The sequence below is a fragment of the Ixodes scapularis genome, unplaced genomic scaffold, assembly GCF_016920785.2.
Source record: "Ixodes scapularis isolate PalLabHiFi unplaced genomic scaffold, ASM1692078v2 PGA_scaffold8__174_contigs__length_109621045, whole genome shotgun sequence".
In the NCBI taxonomy this organism is placed as follows: domain Eukaryota; kingdom Metazoa; phylum Arthropoda; class Arachnida; order Ixodida; family Ixodidae; genus Ixodes; species Ixodes scapularis.
Window position 1 is genome coordinate 109,017,867 of NW_024609883.1, and position 19,771 is coordinate 109,037,637.

The 19,771-nt window shown below is 52.1% G+C and overlaps 1 protein-coding gene across 1 annotated transcript; it reads right to left on the reverse strand.

Moving 5' to 3' along the window:
• Positions 1-353: 353 nt before the first annotated feature.
• On the reverse strand, positions 354-18,232 carry LOC8054044 (uronyl 2-sulfotransferase). Its single transcript, XM_029977859.4, has 7 exons — positions 17,970-18,232; positions 14,820-15,081; positions 12,632-12,711; positions 7,102-7,240; positions 5,764-5,873; positions 3,583-3,743; positions 354-1,068 (listed from the first exon to the last, which is right to left on the reverse strand). The coding sequence occupies exons 1-7, from the start codon at positions 18,020-18,022 to the stop codon at positions 896-898; spliced, it is 978 nt and encodes a 325-aa protein (XP_029833719.3). The 5' UTR covers positions 18,023-18,232; the 3' UTR covers positions 354-895.
• Between the last annotated feature and the right edge of the window lie 1,539 nt (positions 18,233-19,771).

A 19,771-nucleotide genomic window follows, 5' to 3' on the forward strand; every position in this document is an offset into this window, starting at 1 on the left:
CGCGCTGCTCGTGCCTTCAACGGCGGGCTCAAGATCGCCATCAGTGGCCGTCCCACAAAGCGCATGTTCTTAAAAACTTACAAAACAAATGTAAAAAAAAAAGTTTTTTTTTAACTGCAAAAATAAAGTCTACCTCGCCGATGCCTCGCAATGGGAAAATCGGGCCGTTCTCGGCAGTCTACGCCATTTAGCCCCGTGCATTCGCGCAGGTGCAGCGGGCGTTGTCGGTCTCCGTTTTACCACTGGAAATTTCCAGAAATGGCTTATAACTGTTCATTAAGACAACAGTTCATTCTGGAACGTTGCACCTGGCTCGGAACCATAACGCCATAATTTGGGAAGAAACTGAGAGGTCACGGCGATGAGTAGTTTACTTTTGCGATTAAAAAATGCAGTACATTTTGTTTTTCTGGGACACCCGTACACAGGGGCGGATGCAGAAATTTCTAGAGGGGAGGGGGAGGGGGGGGGGAGGGGCAGGTGTTGGTCAGGGTACCATATGTTTAGAACCCCCCCCCCCCCCCTCCCCCGTTTCCACGCCCTAAATTTTTACGCATGCAGAAATCAAAAGGGGGTCAGGACATCCGCCCCCCCCCCCCCCCCCCCCCCTTCTAAATCCGCCCCTGCCCGTACACCAATTTTGAACGCAGGCTACTTACTTAATCATGCCATATTCTTGCCAAGTAATCCCCCCCCCCCCCCCCTCACACACACACGCAAACACACACAATCACTCGCATTTCATAATGTCTGGAGCTAAGAGCTATCCTGAAATTCGAGGCCATCAGTGAGCTCGTGGAAGTCTTCTGGACCAGGTGTCAGGTTCGTGTCATTCGTCTCGACGGGTTCGTGCAGTATTCGGCCGCCTGCACTCGCTGCGATGCCGTGTCGGCGTTCAGCGCCTCGTCGAGGCACGGGCGTCCTCCAGTCGGAGCGTCCGCAGCTGGGAGTAGAGCCGCTGCCTGACCAGGCCGTACAACTGGTACTCGGTGCTCAGGTTGTGCCGCAGCTGGTCCCGGATCTCCGCAGGGACCGGCTTCCTACGCTCGTTCCGGTTCTGGTGCAACGCTGCAAAAGATATCGCTCTCCGTCAGTTAAACCCTACCCCCAAGAAACACCGACTCTTACAAGGGACTAAATAGAATACGCCTGTTACAAAAAAAAAAAAAAAAAAAGGAAAAAAAAAAAACCCTCCCTCCCAAAAAAAAAAAAAAAATGGCGCAATATATTTGCGTTGCGAGAATCATTTCAACCATTTCGTAACTAGAAATTAGTCTCGGAACGTATAGATTGAAGAAGAATTTTTTTTTTTTTTTTTTTTACGTAAACGTGCATTCTGAATGGTTTACGTTACTTTACCTCATCTTTACGGATATCGTTATCCGAGTTAGATGTTTGCATGAGGTCTCTAAAATGGCTATACCATTCTGTTTTTGGGGTTTTCACCGGCATCCTAAGGCCGAGCGATCACACCGCTAATTCGTCGTATACAAAACACAGTCTGCATGATCTCTGAGGGGTGTTCGGACATTTTGGTGTAGGACGCTTCGGTGTAGGGCGTTTCGGTGCACGGACTTTTCGGTGCACGGACTTTTCGGTGCACGGAATTTTCGGTGCACGGACATTTCGGTGCACCTTCAAGATGTGTTGTCCCGTCCCCTGTTTTTACGTATATAACTCTTTCTAAACCTACATCATTACCAACGCGCTCACTAAGAAGTTTACCTTCAATCAAAATCGCGTTTTTTTTTTCTTTAGAAGTATGAAGCACTATTTTAGCAAAGAAGTTTTTTTTTTGCACTTTTTAGTTTTGTAGACTTGGTCATCCATTTACGGCCACTTACTGGTATACAACCTAAGTGACTTTGTTAGGCTCAGTACAATCCTGCGTGAGGACTGGAGACGTTGGACGTTATGGTTCGTTGGCCGGTGCCTCTTTTCCAAGACGCACTAGACGCATCACACTGTGTTTGCGCGTCGGGTCGATACAGGCTTTCTCGGCGTCTTGTGTAAAGGTGTTGGCATTATTATTTATTGGTAATCTGTCTAGGAAAGGCCCCAACAACAAGAATCTTGAAATGTTGAAAATTGCCCGAGATTTTAGTAAAAGATGGTAAACTTCGTGGAACCTTGAGACGTCCTTCTTCCTGTGTCCTTTTCCGTCCACGGCGTTTCCCATTTTTTTTACCAAAAGACTCGGGTAATCTTAATGTGTCTTATGTCTTGATATTACAAACCTTGCGACGCGTGACGGATAGGGAAAACTTTAATTTCTCCTGTCAGAGGTGTGCTAAACATTCGATGCTATACGATTTCGCGGTGCACGCACATTTCAAGACATTCCAAATTGTTCTGAGCTATCACAAATAAAGAGCTTCTCATCTTTACGGGAAAAAAAAAATGGTGAGTGTGCAGGCGAGCTGGTGGATGTTGATCATGTTGACAATAACCCGAGACTGTGGTAAAAGATGGGCAACTTCGTGGAAGAAAAAAGACGTAGGAAGAAGGACGCGTCTCGAAGTTCCGCGAAATTTCTTAACTTTTACTCGGGTTATTTTCAACATTCTCAAGCTTCTTGCTGTTGGGGCCTTTCCTGCACGGATTACCAATCATAAAGCCAATACCTTTAAAGAAGTCAAGAACGCCCCTATCGAACCAACGCGTAAACACGATGTGATGCGTCTAGTGCGTACGTTGGAAAAGATACACCGGCAAGCGAACCATAACGTCCAACGTCTCCAATCCTCACGCAGGATGGCACTGCGCCTAAGAAAGTCATTTAGGTTGTATATCAGTAAGTGACCGTAAATGAATGACCGAGTGTACAAAATTATTAAATGCGGAAAATGAATTTCTAGCTAAAATAGTGCTAATTACGTTTAGAAAAAAATCATGATATTGATTGGCTGTGCACCGAGATTTCCGTGCTCCGAAAAGTTCGTGCACCGAAATGTCCGCGCACCGAAAAGTCCGTGGACCGAAAAGTCCGTGCGCCGAAAAGTCCGCACCGAAACCTTCACAGCGAAAAGTCCTAGACCCTGTCTGAGGTGTGTACCTTCCCTGTATGACAGCCCTGTCACGTTGGTCATACAAAAACAGTCTGCATGCATGTTCAAAGCATCATGAAGGAAGCATGCTTCTAAGATGATTTTGGGGTGTCCGCAGATGTCATCATGCCTGCAGTGTCTTTTGTACTATGTATGAGCATTGTGACTGCGGCTTAGGGGTGTTGCTGTAACACCCTTAAGGTGTTATCCCTGGGATAAGCTGATTTACACCCTTAGGACTGCGGTCTAGGGGTGTTCCTGCAACGCCCTTAAGGTGTTAGCTCTGGAACAAGTTGATAATTACACCCTTAAGACTGCAACTTATAGGGTGTTGCTGCAACACCCTAGAGGTGTTAGCCCTGGGACAAGGTGATCTACACCCTTAGGGGTGTAAACGTTTAGAGTGTAAGATATAAGCTATCCTCAGATTAGGCATGCGCGTGGCGGTCAGACGAGCGTGGCTTTTAGGAAACGATCGGAATGCGACCGTTGCCTCCCGAAAGGAGGACACTCGAACTTGGCCCACGATACCCACCGAATTGGCGGTACAGCTGCAGAGCGCCCCTAAAGAAGGCGGGCAGCCGTCGCTCGAACAGAGCCAAGGTGGCATTCATGTCCTCCAGCACCCCGACCACGACGAAGTGCCGGTCCACGTGCTCCATCGCAGTGCGCAGGGCCCATGGGTCTCCCACCGTCCTGCAGCAGCGGTAAAGATCGCACCTATATGGGCACACGCAGGACCAGTCTCGGCACGAAATTCGGGTTCAATTATCATCCCGGTTTTGCGCCGCCAGCCTTGCGCTAATTGTTGCACGGGCGGCAACTTTAGCGCACCCCTGGCGCTTCCCACGCTCCCCCAATTTCGTTCTAAGATTTATCGAATTAAAGGTTTTCGATTATACTTTCAGCAGGTTTCTGACTGGAACCATGTGTTTATTCTCACTAATTAAGAAGTTTAATTAACAGATTTTAGTTAATTGAGTAGTAGTAAGCGTTTTATTGGAAAGGAAAACCTGAACAGTTGGCCACTCCTAAAAATGGGGGCGAGTCAGTTCAGGTTAGTTAATTGACTGACTTATTGTGACGACTGTTCCCCTATATTATGTCCCTCTGGCCGTATAACTCACTTCCACAGACAGCATTAGTGTAGCTTTCGTGGCTTTTTAAAAACCTTCCTGTAAAAACAAACAAAAACGGAAATGTTTTTATTTAATGTGCACATGCGGCCCAATCCAAATGTGCGATAGCGCGTCATTCACTTAGTGGCGTCGGCATGCCCTCTCTGCACATAAAGATCGAAATATGGAGTTTAAAAAAAGGGTGATTGTCTCGATTTATTCATTTAGCCGTCATATGCAGAATGGCGTATCATGAGAAACGAATCCGACGCTTATTTACACGATGAGTATTCACCTGTCTGGCACGCGCCGTGGCGTCTTTTCGAAGGGTTGCCTCGTCGTCCTCTCCTCTCTTCCGACGACACGGAGAATGCACAGATTGAGGCGAGGAAACGTCGTGTGGGGTGACTAAACAACATTTTGACACGCGTGTTTGTTAGCGCCCCCATCCAGACTGAGAGCAGTTAATAGTGCTGCCGTTCATAGGCTTGCATTGTATGCGAGATTGCCGTGGAAACAAAATCTGCGACGTAGGCCGCCTTGTTTCTCTTGAAGGCAGACGACCAGACTCGGAATTCTGCCAGGCGGAAGATCCTCCTCACCATGGGGGAGGAGGAAACAGGCAACGGTCGACAGGGTAGGAGGGGGGAGAGGAGGAAGCGTGGGAAAAGTGGAGAGCGCGAACCGGTCGTCGGAGCCAGAGGCTGCAAAAATTAATTTTAACGGAAAGAGAGCGCCTGGTATGCAGATTTCGGTAGGTCAACCTGTGTCCCGTAAAGAGAGAAGCCTGGATGAACCCAGGGCAGCGAACAGGAGGCGCCTCGGTCGGCTAGAGTGCCTTCACACATGCATGCGCGCGCTTTTGCTTGAGTAACACTGTACTTGTGTGGTGACATCTCAGCCATTTTTCCGCCCAATCGTTTTTTTTTTTTTTTTTTTTATGCGTTTGGAAGTGCGCGCAATCCGGTGTCACTCAGCTCGAACGCGTAACTTTGGCTAATGCATAGACGCCATCTTATACCGCCTATGTCACGCACCGAGTGCGTCAGAGCGTCACGCGCTGGCACATTCAGGGCAACAATGGATGTCTTCACCCTCAGACAGAGAGACATGTAGGCACTCTATGGTCCACTCTACTCTACGGTCGGCTGCTAGTCAGCGCGGCTGGTGGCCAAAACGGGCAACTTTGAGAAGGCCGAACCACCTACCGACTGGACGCGAGCTGTGCGTCAGAGTTCGGCAGGACGTTCGAACTCGGGGTCGGGTCCAATGATTGCTGCCGCCGGCCGTCTCAGAGTTGCAAAAACACCGCATAAGGTGCCGCCACCTGTCGAACGAGTCAGATGGCTGACCACCGTGCGTCCGAATGAGCGCTGCCGGACCCGCAGCTTACAATTTCTCGAGGGTAAGTCGATTTTGTAAGCCCCTGACGAGTCTCATTCTTCGACGCTTCGCTAAGCTTCGCTTTCCAACCTTCTTTCAGGATGACGGGAAACGAGGAGGATTTCGAAGCATTCTTGAGACTCGAGAGTGCATACGATAGCAAATCGCAACTACGCGCGTAATGCGTTCTAATGAAATGGTGCCTTCATACGTACGTGCAGCGAACGTCGTGGCCGCAGAAGTACGGCATCATGAGCGAACGGTGCGTCTGTCCAGCCGCAAAGGTGCACTCCTCGTCGCCCCTTCGCACGCACTCTTCGAAACTCTGCGGGTAAAACGTGAACGCCGTGAGCACGCAATGGAGGGTGCCCGCGCATATGCCCGGCCCAGCGGGGTTCCGCGTTTTCTGTGTTTCGGTAATGTTCACATAAGCGTAGCTTTTATAAATTAAAAGAAGGTGTTTTGTTTTGTTTTTGGTGGGGATTCTCGGTTCGGCTTGACGATGGCGCCCCCTGGCGAAATTGAACCTCTCTCAGTGAATACTCCTTATACGATCCGATGGAGTCAATAGGGAGTTTTCGTAGACCGCGCTGCTCCCTCCGCTAAGCGTTCCGCAACGAAGAAGTTGCTACTGCGCCTGCGCGCCGATAGCTTTGACTGTGGAGTTCCCGCTATCGTAGCGGGTTGCGGAGGGCCCTTGCGGGACGGCGAAGACGATCTACGAAAACTCCCTAATCAAACAGCGCCAAAACTGCATCGTCACGACGCTCGCGCTCGTCGTCTTCTTTGTGCGTTCGCTACCACCGACTAAACCAATCACACAACGTAAAAAATGTGTTGTGCCAAAAAAAAAAAAAAAAAGGAACGAGCGCGGCGACAAAGCGATGCGTCGATGCGATGCGTCAAAGGCGGCAGGAGCGAGTGTTGAAGGGTCGGCGTGACAGCTGGATAGCGCGAGAATGCGAGAGCGAGTCCGCAAGGCTGCGCTGGGCTCCTTCTCTATTATAATAATAATAACTTTATTCACCACATCACATATAATGGGAGCTGGAGAAAAAAGCTGACAAAGCAGCTTGACGGCCTCGGAATCTCGAACGTTCGGTCCAGACGGTCCAGAGTGTTCGAGCGTTGAACACTGCGGAGGCTGACTCGGCGAGGTTATGTGGGCCTCTTGATATCTATAGGTAGACTAAACACGCATCCTCTAGGAGTATAGCGTTTCCTCTCGGTCATGCACGCGGCAATATGGACCGACTGGTGATGATTGTTAGAGCTCGGGCGTTTGTCGTTCTCTAGACTGGGATTCAGCGGGGAAAGAAAAGGTGGGGCGAGAGAGGCAGCAATACATTGAGAGCGCACAGTAACGTGACTCTGAACTTAGTAACAGTATGTACGCTTTGAACGCTGCCAGAGCTTTCACGCGTAAGTCGTTTGCGCGAGGAGGATCGGTGGCGGAGCCTCAGCCGCTCAGCCCATGCTCAGCCACAGCTCGCACATATAAGAGAGCAGGTGCCTCCAGTTGCATGCAAGGAAACATCGTAGAAGTGAGCAACCTTGGAGAGCCAGAACCTGCTGGGCTTGCCGGTGCCCTGCACTCCGGTGGCCACGGCTCGCCGGTAGTAGAAGGAGGACACCAGCCTGTCCACGGGGTCCCGAATCACGTTCACGTACGCGGGCGAAGGACGGCCGAACCTGCACCGACAAAAACGTCGTTCCCGTGACACGAGCGCAGTCTCCACAGCGTTAGCCTCGTGCGCTGCACAGACTTGGTTTTAAGTCCGGACGCAGGCAACGTTACGAGCTGATGGGACCAATCAAACCGCGTCCGGAGCGTAACAACATGGTGTTCGTCACGTGTCGGGTTCCATCATCTCTGTGCCCCAAATATCGTACAGAGAGTGACTTGCGCTTCCGAGGCTGTTTGAGTGGTCCTCTCAACTATAGTATCGGCTGCGTCCCTGAGACGAAGTATGTAGAAGAAAAAACAACGAAAGATGTTTACAAATATCCGTAATGCGAAACTAGGGCGCAGCGGAGGAGAAGGGGAGGGTACAAAGGAAAGGGTATGCCCCTCCTCCTTTCCTTCTCCGCCCCTTTTCCCGCTGAATTTGTTCATGGGTGACGTGACACAAAGTCATGTGACGTCATTTTCACCGCTAAATTTAGCGGGGAAACTGAACTGGTGTTGAGGTCACGTGACGTCAGTTTTCCCGCTAAACTTAGCGGGGAAGCTTAATCCGATAAATTTAGCGGGGAAATTTTCCCGCTAAATTGAGCGGGGAAAAATTACGTCCCACGACTTCGTGTCAAGTCACCCATGAACAAATTCAGCTTCTCCGCTAGATTTAGCGGGAAAATCGACGTCACGTACGTGACCTCAACACCAATTCAATTTTCCGCTACATTTAGCGGGGCGAATAGCCGACGGCGACGCCGACGCCGCGAAGCGCGGAAACGGGCACCCAAGAGCTGCGCTCTTTCAAAACGCGCTGAAAGTCGAAGATGGGCAGAACAGATTCGCATCGTTCTTGAGAATACAAACTTTATCTCACCGAACAGTCGTACGTGCTCAATCCACTATTGTTAGACAGAAAACCTTGTGTATAATAATATAGTTCAATAGAAGGTTAAAAGTGTTGTGAAGCCCCCTCATTATTTTCCCTCATTCATCCTGACATTCGGGTCATCTTCTGTAGGCATAATCCCTTGCAAACACCAACTGGAGATTTTGCTTTACGGATATTATCACACCGTGTCGATATCTTTCATGTCGTTATTTTTAGGAATCTCATAGCAAACCTCCGGTAGTTAAATAAATCTATTACTAACTATTATGCAATGTCCGCACGACACGAGAACGGCGACGGGACAGCGTGTGATACGAGAGCGCCGCGTCATGGGAGCGCGCGTCACAGGGGCGCGCGTCATGGGAGTGCGCGTCATGGGAGCGCGCGTCACGGGGGTGCGCGTCACGGGGGCGCGCGTCATGGGAGTGCGCGTCACAGGGGCGCGCGTCATGGGAGTGCGCGTCACGGGGGCGCGCGTCATGGGAGTGCGCGTCACGGGGGCGCGCGTCATGGGAGTGCGCGTCACGGGGGCGCGCGTCATGGGAGTGCGCGTCACAGGGGCGCGCGTCATGGGAGTGCGCGTCACAGGGGCGCGCGTCATGGGAGTGCGCGTCACGGGGGCGCGCGTCATGGGAGTGCGCGTCACGGGGGCGCGCGTCATGGGAGTGCGCGTCACGGGGGCGCGCGTCATGGGAGTGCGCGTCACAGGGGCGCGCGTCATGGGAGTGCGCGTCACAGGGGCGCGCGTCATGGGAGTGCGCGTCACGGGGGCGCGCGTCATGGGAGTGCGCGTCACGGGGGCGCGCGTCATGGGAGTGCGCGTCACGGGGGCGCGCGTCATGGGAGTGCGCGTCACGGGGGCGCGCGTCATGGGAGTGCGCGTCACGGGGGCGCGCGTCATGGGAGTGCGCGTCACGGGGGCGCGCGTCACGGGAGTGCGCGTCACGGGGGCGCGCGTCATGGGAGTGCGCGTCACGGGGGCGCGCGTCATGGGAGTGCGCGTCACAGGGGCGCGCGTCATGGGAGTGCGCGTCATGGGAGCGCGCGTCACGGGGGTGCGCGTCACGGGGGCGCGCGTCACAGGGGCGCGCGTCATGGGAGTGCGCGTCATGGGAGCGCGCGTCACGGGGGTGCGCGTCACGGGGGCGCGCGTCATGGGAGTGCGCGTCACAGGGGCGCGCGTCATGGGAGTGCGCGTCACGGGGGCGCGCGTCATGGGAGTGCGCGTCACGGGGGCGCGCGTCATGGGAGTGCGCGTCACGGGGGCGCGCGTCATGGGAGTGCGCGTCACAGGGGCGCGCGTCATGGGAGTGCGCGTCACAGGGGCGCGCGTCATGGGAGTGCGCGTCACGGGGGCGCGCGTCATGGGAGTGCGCGTCACGGGGGCGCGCGTCATGGGAGTGCGCGTCACGGGGGCGCGCGTCATGGGAGTGCGCGTCACAGGGGCGCGCGTCATGGGAGTGCGCGTCACAGGGGCGCGCGTCATGGGAGTGCGCGTCACGGGGGCGCGCGTCATGGGAGTGCGCGTCACGGGGGCGCGCGTCATGGGAGTGCGCGTCACGGGGGCGCGCGTCATGGGAGTGCGCGTCACGGGGGCGCGCGTCATGGGAGTGCGCGTCACGGGGGCGCGCGTCATGGGAGTGCGCGTCACGGGGGCGCGCGTCACGGGAGTGCGCGTCACGGGGGCGCGCGTCATGGGAGTGCGCGTCACGGGGGCGCGCGTCATGGGAGTGCGCGTCACAGGGGCGCGCGTCATGGGAGTGCGCGTCATGGGAGCGCGCGTCACGGGGGTGCGCGTCACGGGGGCGCGCGTCACAGGGGCGCGCGTCATGGGAGTGCGCGTCACAGGGGCGCGCGTCATGGGAGTGCGCGTCACGGGGGCGCGCGTCATGGGAGTGCGCGTCACGGGGGCGCGCGTCATGGGAGTGCGCGTCACAGGGGCGCGCGTCATGGGAGTGCGCGTCACAGGGGCGCGCGTCATGGGAGTGCGCGTCACGGGGGCGCGCGTCATGGGAGTGCGCGTCACGGGGGCGCGCGTCATGGGAGTGCGCGTCACAGGGGCGCGCGTCATGGGAGTGCGCGTCACGGGGGCGCGCGTCATGGGAGTGCGCGTCACGGGGGCGCGCGTCACGGGGGTGCGCATCACGGGGGCGCGCGTCATGGGAGTGCGCGTCACAGGGGCGCGCGTCATGGGAGTGCGCGTCACAGGGGCGCGCGTCATGGGAGTGCGCGTCACGGGGGCGCGCGTCATGGGAGTGCGCGTCACGGGGGCGCGCGTCATGGGAGTGCGCGTCACGGGGGCGCGCGTCATGGGAGTGCGCGTCACGGGGGCGCGCGTCATGGGAGCGCGCGTCACGGGGGTGCGCGTCACGGGGGCGCGCGTCATGGGAGTGCGCGTCACAGGGGCGCGCGTCATGGGAGTGCGCGTCACGGGGGCGCGCGTCATGGGAGTGCGCGTCACGGGGGCGCGCGTCATGGGAGTGCGCGTCACGGGGGCGCGCGTCATGGGAGTGCGCGTCACAGGGGCGCGCGTCATGGGAGTGCGCGTCACAGGGGCGCGCGTCATGGGAGTGCGCGTCACGGGGGCGCGCGTCATGGGAGTGCGCGTCACGGGGGCGCGCGTCATGGGAGTGCGCGTCACGGGGGCGCGCGTCATGGGAGTGCGCGTCACGGGGGCGCGCGTCACGGGGGTGCGCGTCACGGGGGCGCGCGTCATGGGAGTGCGCGTCACAGGGGCGCGCGTCATGGGAGTGCGCGTCACAGGGGCGCGCGTCATGGGAGTGCGCGTCACGGGGGCGCGCGTCATGGGAGTGCGCGTCACGGGGGCGCGCGTCATGGGAGTGCGCGTCACGGGGGCGCGCGTCATGGGAGTGCGCGTCACGGGGGCGCGCGTCATGGGAGTGCGCGTCACGGGGGCGCGCGTCATGAGAGTGCGCGTCACAGGGGCGCGCGTCATGGGAGTGCGCGTCACGGGGGCGCGCGTCATGGGAGTGCGCGTCACAGGGGCGCGCGTCACGGGGGTGCGCGTCACGGGGGCGCGCGTCATGGGAGCGCGCGTCACGGGGGCGCGCGTCATGGGAGCGCGCGTCACGGGAGCTCATTTGTGCGCTGTGCAAAGTTTCGGCGAGAATATTCACGACTATACAACTATACCTAAATGGTGACTATTCGATAAAGAAGGCATATCCAAAAGGTGTTCTGTAGTAGTTCTGTGCGTGTTTTTTTTTTTTTTTTTCTTCTTTTAATTGTGGGCGTGATGATAGCTTGTGTTTTTAGACATGTCATATTTTCATCCTCCAGACTTGATTTAGGGAGAATTTGCTGCCGATCCCAAGCAAGAATCGAAAATTCAAACCTAACCTACTAAGTTTGTCATGGCATGGACAAGGTGAGGGAAACAAAATCTCGATCAAAATGATCTCGTACAAATGGTCCCCGACTGAATTTCACGTAGAAATTAATCTTAGAGGCTATAATCGGATTCAGCCATCTTTCCAACGTGTCGCGTGATTTTGTCCTGCACGCGGCGGTTACGGCCAGTCATAAACTGGTTGCGCCCTCTCGTGTCGCGCGCTATCCCATCGGCGCTCTCCGATCAAATCTAAAATCACACTGGATCCTGAGTAAGTAGCGCTGTAGTGGCGCCAAGCTTCCCGTATGGTCGCCATTTTGGCTCATGAAATGAGCAATTTCTCAATTCACCTCTGCGTTCTTGGTGAGCCAATCTAAATTCGCCTGTGATGGGTGGCTTTATAGAGACGTTTCCTGTATATCGATATTTTGCTATGCACACACCGGAAGAAACAAGCGTAGAACTTTGTAACGCCACCACATGCGCTGTCGGGGCTTGGAGGCATTGAAAAATAATCTTCTCGTCTTCCAATACTAAAGACTAGAAATACAATTGTAAGAGATCCGTAGACGTGGGTGTGACTGACAAGTTGATTGCCTACACAGTGCCAAAGAAGTTTATACATTGGCGAGGAATGTTTTCCGTACGATGATGCTCCATGGCGATCTTGGTGCGACTAGTTTAGGACGACCCTTCGAAGCTTCGAAAATTTAAAGGGGCCAAATAGCGATTGTAATGGCAACGGACAACGATCAGCCAATCACCTTGCGAGGTTTTGGTCGTCTGTACGTTAGTATCTGTTTGTGTCCGGCTAGCAGGCAGGGAAGGCAATGGCGCTACTTTCCCAAGATACAGCGACTTTAATATAGATCTTGCTTCTGGTATCTTTGTTAGAGAGATGATATAAGGAATTTTGGCCTTATTTTAACATAGTATTATTTGTTATTTGACTATTATTACTACTAAAAACACGATTCATGAATAAAATAAGCCGCACTCTATTCGAGCAAGCAGCGAGTCTTGGCGGCGCTGGTCAGAGTTCAGAGTTTTGGACCTTTATGCGGCAATCAGGGAGAAACGAAAATAATACTGAATTGCCGCATAAAGGAGGAAGAACCAGAAACAAGCGCGGGACCCTAAGAAGGGAGGAGTCGTTCCACTCACTGTCCGAAGTCGACGAAATAGATGTGTCTGTCGTGGCTGTAAGGCGCCGGCGCAGCCGACATGTCTCGCACAAACTGGGCCTGCGCCGGTAGTGCAAGTTTTGAGGAACCACAAAACGTCATATAGCTTGGAAACAAGATGGCGTACAGAATCGCTCTGGTCGTTGGAGCCTGGACGTAAGGAAGAGAATCGATATGCGTTCCAGTGTTCTTGTGCCTCATCCAGGGTGTAAGATAGACAGGTGGGGAAACGAGAGCTAAATGAGTGACCGCATTGTGTCCTCCTCGGTGTTCTCTTTTTCTGTGGCGCCATCTATGTGGAGCACCGCGAACTCTCACTCCGGGTGGGCGACCGATGGCGACCGGCTAAACTGACGGAGATGGTTTTTTGTGGATTTTTAATGAAAGACGGTCGTGCTCTCGGTTAATTTTGCGCAGTCTCCCATAAAGTTCCACGCAAATCCGATTCCGATTTTTTTTCCTCTCGCCGTAGCGCCATCTGTCGAAAGTCGGGGGTACCCGCAAGCAGACGAGTACACAATCCGGTCACGGCGCTGCGGTAGGCTTCTATGGGCCGTTTCCCCACCTGTCTATCTTACACCCTGGCCTCATCTGACTCCCTCCTTCATTCGGTGTTTTCCCCTTTTCTCATGACTGCCTCGTTCTAAAGCAAGACTCGCAGAATGTGTGCCTGCAGGAAACGCCGAATAGACACTTTTGCGAAGTTCAAACCCCACCCCTGCCGGTTTCGATCTGAACGAGCATCTGACTGAAACTCCCCGCTGTCTAAACAAACGCACCACGCAATTAAGTGTACCGTAAGTGCACGTGTGATGTCACCGCTCCAAACAAATTGTTGCCAGTGACGCTGTTATATGCACGAATACGTGGGACTAAATTTCGCTCCGAAAGAAAGATCGTTTAAAAATCGGACGTGGAATTGAAACGTCTAAAAATAATATAGATGAATGGAACTTATATTTTACACTTACCACGACAGAAGTTTGCCGAGAATCGGCTGTTTCTCAAATATTTGCGACGAGAACTTCCGGTCCTCGAGACGCCTTTAGTGTGTAGAAAGTTAAACTGCTTTACGAGCTACCAGATTGCATTGCATTTTGAAGAAGGTCTATTCTACTGTTCGATTGGAACGAATATACCCATTGCAATATTACCCAACACTCTCAGAAAAAAAAAAAAAAGCATATTTTTACACCCCCTGTCCCATATACGACACCCCAAAACTTCAGTTCCACGTACAGCGCACTGTATAGTCGAACAGGCGGCCCCAACTTTTACGAGGGGCTTGAGAACGGTGATATATGCCTCATTAAACAGCTAAAGTACGTATAAAAGACTACAGGAAAAAAAAAAAAAACAGGTTTTGCAGTAGGGTTAAAAGAGCCCCGATTACTTTTTTTGTAGTCAGTATCTCGTGCATTAACTATTTTAATAAGTTGTACCACTCCGCTATCAAGCCGCTCGTGAAAGTTGGTACCGTCGGTTCGACGTCAGCGCGGTGTACGTCGAAATAAAGTTTTGGGGCGTCGTATATGGGACAAGGGGTGTGAGAATATAGGGAGTATTCACTGGCGGTTATAGTTGTGTGCGCGACTGCTGAGCGCGTGCTGCTGGTGAGCTTCCACGGTTCTTTTTCAGTGTGCATTCCACACCATCAGGATTGGCGGTCTTAGCAGCCTATCAATGTGACTTCGCCCTGAGCATGCGCTTTAAAGAGCACCCACAAATATGGCATCCAGTGAATACTCCCTATACCCTCTTTTTCTGAGAATGAAGAATCAAAGAGCATGCAGGGATTGGTGTTTCACGCGCGGCACACGCACGCCTTCCTCGCATAACAGATTCGAAGTAAATAACCAAAATAAAGCGTTGACGAACGTGCATACAAGATGCCGTTTGTTTTAGGTATTTGCTTTATATAGAGAAGTTACTACTTCTGAGGGCCAGCACGTGCGGCGCGTGGAACACCAATCCCCGCATGCTCCTTGATGCTTGGGTTATATTATATATAGCAATAGGTCTATTTCTTTCTCCCTTCTGCTCGCGATATCCTTCAATAAAAAAAAAAAAGAAAAGGATCAATTCTATTGTGGCACGAATTCTTTGCTTCCTTCTGCAGGTCGTGATACTCTTCCACCACGAGGGACTGAAAGAACCCAGGAGCGGACCTGTTGCTCGGGAGAGAGCAGTCTCTGGTTGTACGTCTTCGAGTGGACGTGGCTGAAGCCGTTGCTCTTTGACAGCCTCCTCAGCAGGTGGACCAGCGTCGTCGAGCCGCACTTGGGCACCCGGTTGTACAGCAGGCGGGCCGACGCGGCTCTCTCCGCTGCGGGGCGCTGCGGACAAGATGGCGGCGGGACGGCGTCCCGGATCTCTTGTCGACCCGAGAAGAACCAGAGGAGTGAGGCGCCCAGCAGGACTGCGATCACGCTGTTGGGGTCAGAAAGTTCAACGACGGCACACCACCATAGGCGGAAAGTTTGCAATTTCATGCACACCATGGCCACTGCATTTCCGTACGCCTGAACCTTTTTACGCATTCGGTTGTCCCAGAGCTAACATCCTAAGAGGGCTACAGCGACACCCTTAAGGCGCGTTCACACTCTTGCAACCGAGTACGACCGAGAAAGACTTCTTGAGACCGGATGCGCTGAGCGGAGCTGGTCCTAAGAGATCGCAAGAGGCTTAAAAACCGGTTTGGTCTCTCTCAGTCGTACTCGGTTGCAAGAGTGTGAACGGGCCTTTAGGCTGCTGGCGAACGTCCCGAAACAGGCCTCATATGTATGCATACATTTTTGCTGATGTGCATTAGCATCCTTCCCTCGCAATAGTGCTTTCAAGCGCTGCGAGGTAACGAAATAAATGAGTAAACAAAACTGGCTATCTTAACAGTGGATATATTTGTAGGAGCAAACGAGTTTACAGGCAGCGGACATCACATAGTTGTACGTGCACAGAAACCATAAATGTATACAGACGCGACGACGCACGCAGGAAACAGGAATTAGGATTCTGTGGACTGCTCTATCGCCTTACAGATTTAATGAACAATTGAAAGATACCAGTTGGCTGGTGACCGCCACTAAAATAAAATAATGAAGACTGCAGTTATCTTGCTTTGTTCTCGTCAATATTTCACATAAGGCGTTATATGTCGAAGTTCGAGCAAGTTCGAAGCATTGGTATAACCGTCAACGACTATTCAATATAATCGCAAAAAGAAAAAAAAAGCCTTCCAGTTAAATTGTTTAACGCGGGTGTAAGGTCGTTTACACCCTTTCCAACAGTGACAGCCGTTTCACACCCGATTTTACGCTTCATACAAAACTGAAGGTATATCCCAAGCAACAGTATCCCGGTTGCAGTTATGGGTGTAAGCTTCTGAAACATAATTTTTACACCTTAAGGGTGTAATCTTTTTTAGTCCTTGTTGTTTCAGCAACTATTGAACTATTAGTATGGAAACGCGCCGATTCGAATAAGAGAGAGAGAGAATAAACTTTTATTGAAGCGCCATGGTCCGGTGCCCGACCTGATTCGATTAAGAATAGAAAAGTGGGTGGATTCGAGACATGTCAATTTCTTCATGTGGCGCTTATTATTTAAGTAATAATATTAGTTTCTATTTGCGTTGTTTAGTTTTCTCTTCTCTGGAGCCTGCGAAGGTAGACAAAACGGTTAGGCAGGTGCGCCGGCTATCCCGCCATCGATTGAGACCTACAAAATGCTCGTAATTAAGCTGAAAGATGTGGTTGTGTCGTCTTCGTCTCACATGTTTATTCTTTCTTCAATCTTGACCCGCACCAACACGCTCTTCGTGCATTAATTAAGCTTCAGTTTCTGCCGCACTTGATATCAAGTTTACAGCTGCAGTTACTCTTTAATAACCAGAACAGATGTCAACTATCGCAAAATTTTAGCTCTATATATCTTCTGGTAAGTAATCGAACAAATGCAGAAGAATTAATCGTACTTGATCGAGTGTAACAAAGGCCACGAAGCCGCCGAGAGACAATCTATGGCGGTGGCGGGATTTGAACTCCGGGTCTCCCAATATCCGGTCGGGTATACTAACCCTTACCCGACCGGATATTGAAAGACCCAGAGTTCAAATCCCAGCTTTAGCAAACTCAACCGAGCACGGTCCATTCACCTGCATAGTTTCGACTGTTTCTCCTTTGGAGAGCACGCACGATGTTGAAAGCGCCCATCTTCAGGTAACTATATCGTTATTAGAATTGATAGTTTATCAAGCTGTGGTTGAAATTACGCATTTTCTGTGAAGTGCAGCAATTCTGATGAAGTGTAATGATTGTAGTGCAGGGGCGGCTTTATGCAACAGGCTTTGGGGAGAGGAAGGGAAAGGGGGGAAGTCTGACGTCACGAAGAGAAATGATGTTACGGGTGATGCGTTGCCCAGCTTTATTTTGTTCCTAATATTCACCATTCCACCAAAAGCTAAACTTTTTTTTTCATAGAAAACAACTAAAACGTGGCCCTTGGGGGCCGTTGGGGGGGGGGGGGGGGGGGGGTCGATATCCTTTATGTAGTGAAAGCTCGCGGTTAGCAAGCGCTCAACGACAATGCTAGCGCGCGCAGCTTTCACAGCAATTGAACGTGTACGAAAGGTAACAGTTTAGTTTGCAATAAGAAGAGTACAACGGCACGTCCTTGGCAGTCGACAAGCGAGGAATGCACGTACCAAGTGTATTATTTCAGAAGTCGGGAAGGCATAGCTCAGATCTGCGCTCAAGGTGATAGAAAGCACGTGCGCCTAAAACCTTAACTTCCTTGCAAAAAAAAAAAAAAAAGAAAAGACGGAATTTGAAAAGGCAATAGTTCCCATAGAGGAGATACCAGCGAAAACAGAAGCAAGAATGCTGCGAGCGATGAAAGACTGACTTCAACCAAGAGGGGAGCGAGATGAAAATCTAGTGTGGATGATGGGCTCAGGACTCCTCTGTGAATACTGGCTCGTTTCTGTACCAGCGTCCTTACGTGATGTGCTGAATTTAATGGGAAGTTCACCATCGACCAATCTTGGAAGCGTTCCAACCCGAGGACGCACACGTGTGCATGGAGTATGCAGTTAGCAACCTTAGAAATGTTGCGCAGGGTAGCACTTTCTCGTAACACGCAATGTGCGGTCAAATATCTGTTCACTGAACCTATTTACAATTGTCGAGTATTATAACGACTCTGAAAAGCGTGATATCACTTTTCGTTTTTTTTTTTTTTACGGAGCGATTTAACTTGATTGCAGGCGTCGAGTAAGTCGCGGAAGTCTTCTTTAAGTTTGCTCGACAAATCTCTCTTACCAGTGCAGCGTCCGTTTGAGCCGATGGCCCGAGAGCCGCTCCTCCGCGTCCATGTCAGTCGTCTGCTCCCCGGTCACGCACCGCCGCTGCCATCCAGACCTCCGTCACCATTTTGAAGCAGACGATAGAAAATGTATTCCACGCAACCCACTCGTTAAGCCTTATTTTTGTTCTTCGCAACGAACCCTTCCGAATAACGCAGACTCCCGCTGCCGCGTGGGCAGGTCGAGGCACTCCCGGTTTTTCGAGCGCCTTCGCACCGGCAGGAGGCGCCCTTTCCACGCTCGTCGCAGAGGCTCGTCGCGCCAAGGGATGGGATATGACGTTCTGATGACGTCACAGGCGCTCGGCTTGCGGCCGTGGCTCGAGTCCGCGAGCCCCAGCCGTGCATCCGGGTGGTCCGGAATAGCTCCGTGCGGCGGCGCACCCTCGACGCGTGGGAGGCCTGACGGCTTCAGCGTGCGTCCTTGGCTCTTTTGTTCGGATGCTTTTCCAGGACGGCGTCCGAGGCGCCGGGAAGCCGGTGTCAGTCGGGACCCATTTATTCGAACCCGGAAAAGGGCTCGTGGCCTTAATTGGAAGGTTCGCGCGAGCGTTACAAACACAACAAAAACACGTGCGACGAAGGGGCGCGGATCATTCGGATGCTTCTCATTTCTGCGGAGTCCCGACGACCGAAACATTTCCCTCTCTCGCTGCCAACAACTTTTAAAAGTAGAAGAACTTGTAGTTGGGCTAGTTGGTAAACGTTGGTATTCATGTTACAAGGTGCAAAAACACGGACACAAGAGAGAAAGAGACAAAACAGGCGCCACTCACAACTATATTTGAAAAGTGCAGAAAGAAAGGAATACAATCCTCGTCATCTTCATCTCGTCCACGCACGCGCTTAGCCATGTGACATACGCTTATCGCCCAATTTACAAAAACTTATCAAATAATCTAACCTCGGCATTATAGAGTGCAAGAGATGTGTCACTTACGCATTGTGCACCCCTTTTTCCAGTGCGGGGCGGTGTCAATAAGGCCTTACAGGAAGTGGTCACGTACAGTACTTTAAAGATAATGACCTTTGCCTTCTGGAGTCGGACAAAGAGGGTGGATTTGTGGCAATAACGAAAGGTGCGTTTGGTGAAAAGGCGGACGCTGCTATAAGAAAAAACTTTAACCAGGCCCAAACGAAGTCTTCGAGAGTGAAAAGTGCGTTCGTCAATCTGTGTAAGGGATTAGGTTTGGATAGGCTGGTGAGAGATGTATCCAAATGTAAAAATGATGCGCTAAGTGTGTTTTTTCCCGCTAAAACTCATAAGCCGGATGTGCCACTCCGTACCATTGTGAGTGAAAAAGGCGCTTGCCAACAGCATGTAAGTCGGTATCTTTTGAAAGCGTTGAACAGCCTGCAGGTGACAGACCCATTCGTCACGAAAAGTCTGACAAGGTGGCTGATTTCTTCAAAGATAACCAATGCATAGGGTATGCCTTTTCCGTAGATACTGAGGATCTGTTTTATTCGGTTCCTCACTGTGAATTCTTTGAGGCCATAAGGGCATGTATAGATGAAAGTGGCATCATTCCTTTCCAGAATGAGGCAGGAGTGACTGTTGACAATTTTTTAACTGTACTAGAAGCGTACCTTAATAGCACCTTTGTATCGTTTGATAACCAGCTGTTTTTACAAAAAAGAGGCATATGCATTGGGTCGTGCGTGGCTCCCATTCTGTGTAACATTTTTTTAGCAACGATCGATTGCACGCTTGAAAAAACACTCAGTGATTTTAACGTTTTCAAAGTGTTTAGATACG

Excerpts from the sequence above, each read along its gene's own strand:
- LOC8054044 (XM_029977859.4), bottom strand. The coding sequence starts at position 18,022 with ATGGACGCGGAGGAGCGGCTCTCGGGCCATCGGCTCAAACGGACGCTG. Across the intron at positions 15,082-17,969 it reads CTCAAACGGACGCTGCACTG|CGTGATCGCAGTCCTGCTGG; the intron begins GTAAGAGAGATT and ends TGACCCCAACAG. Across the intron at positions 3,744-5,763 it reads GGCCACGACGTTCGCTGCAC|GACGGTGGGAGACCCATGGG; the intron begins GTACGTATGAAG and ends CCGCTGCTGCAG.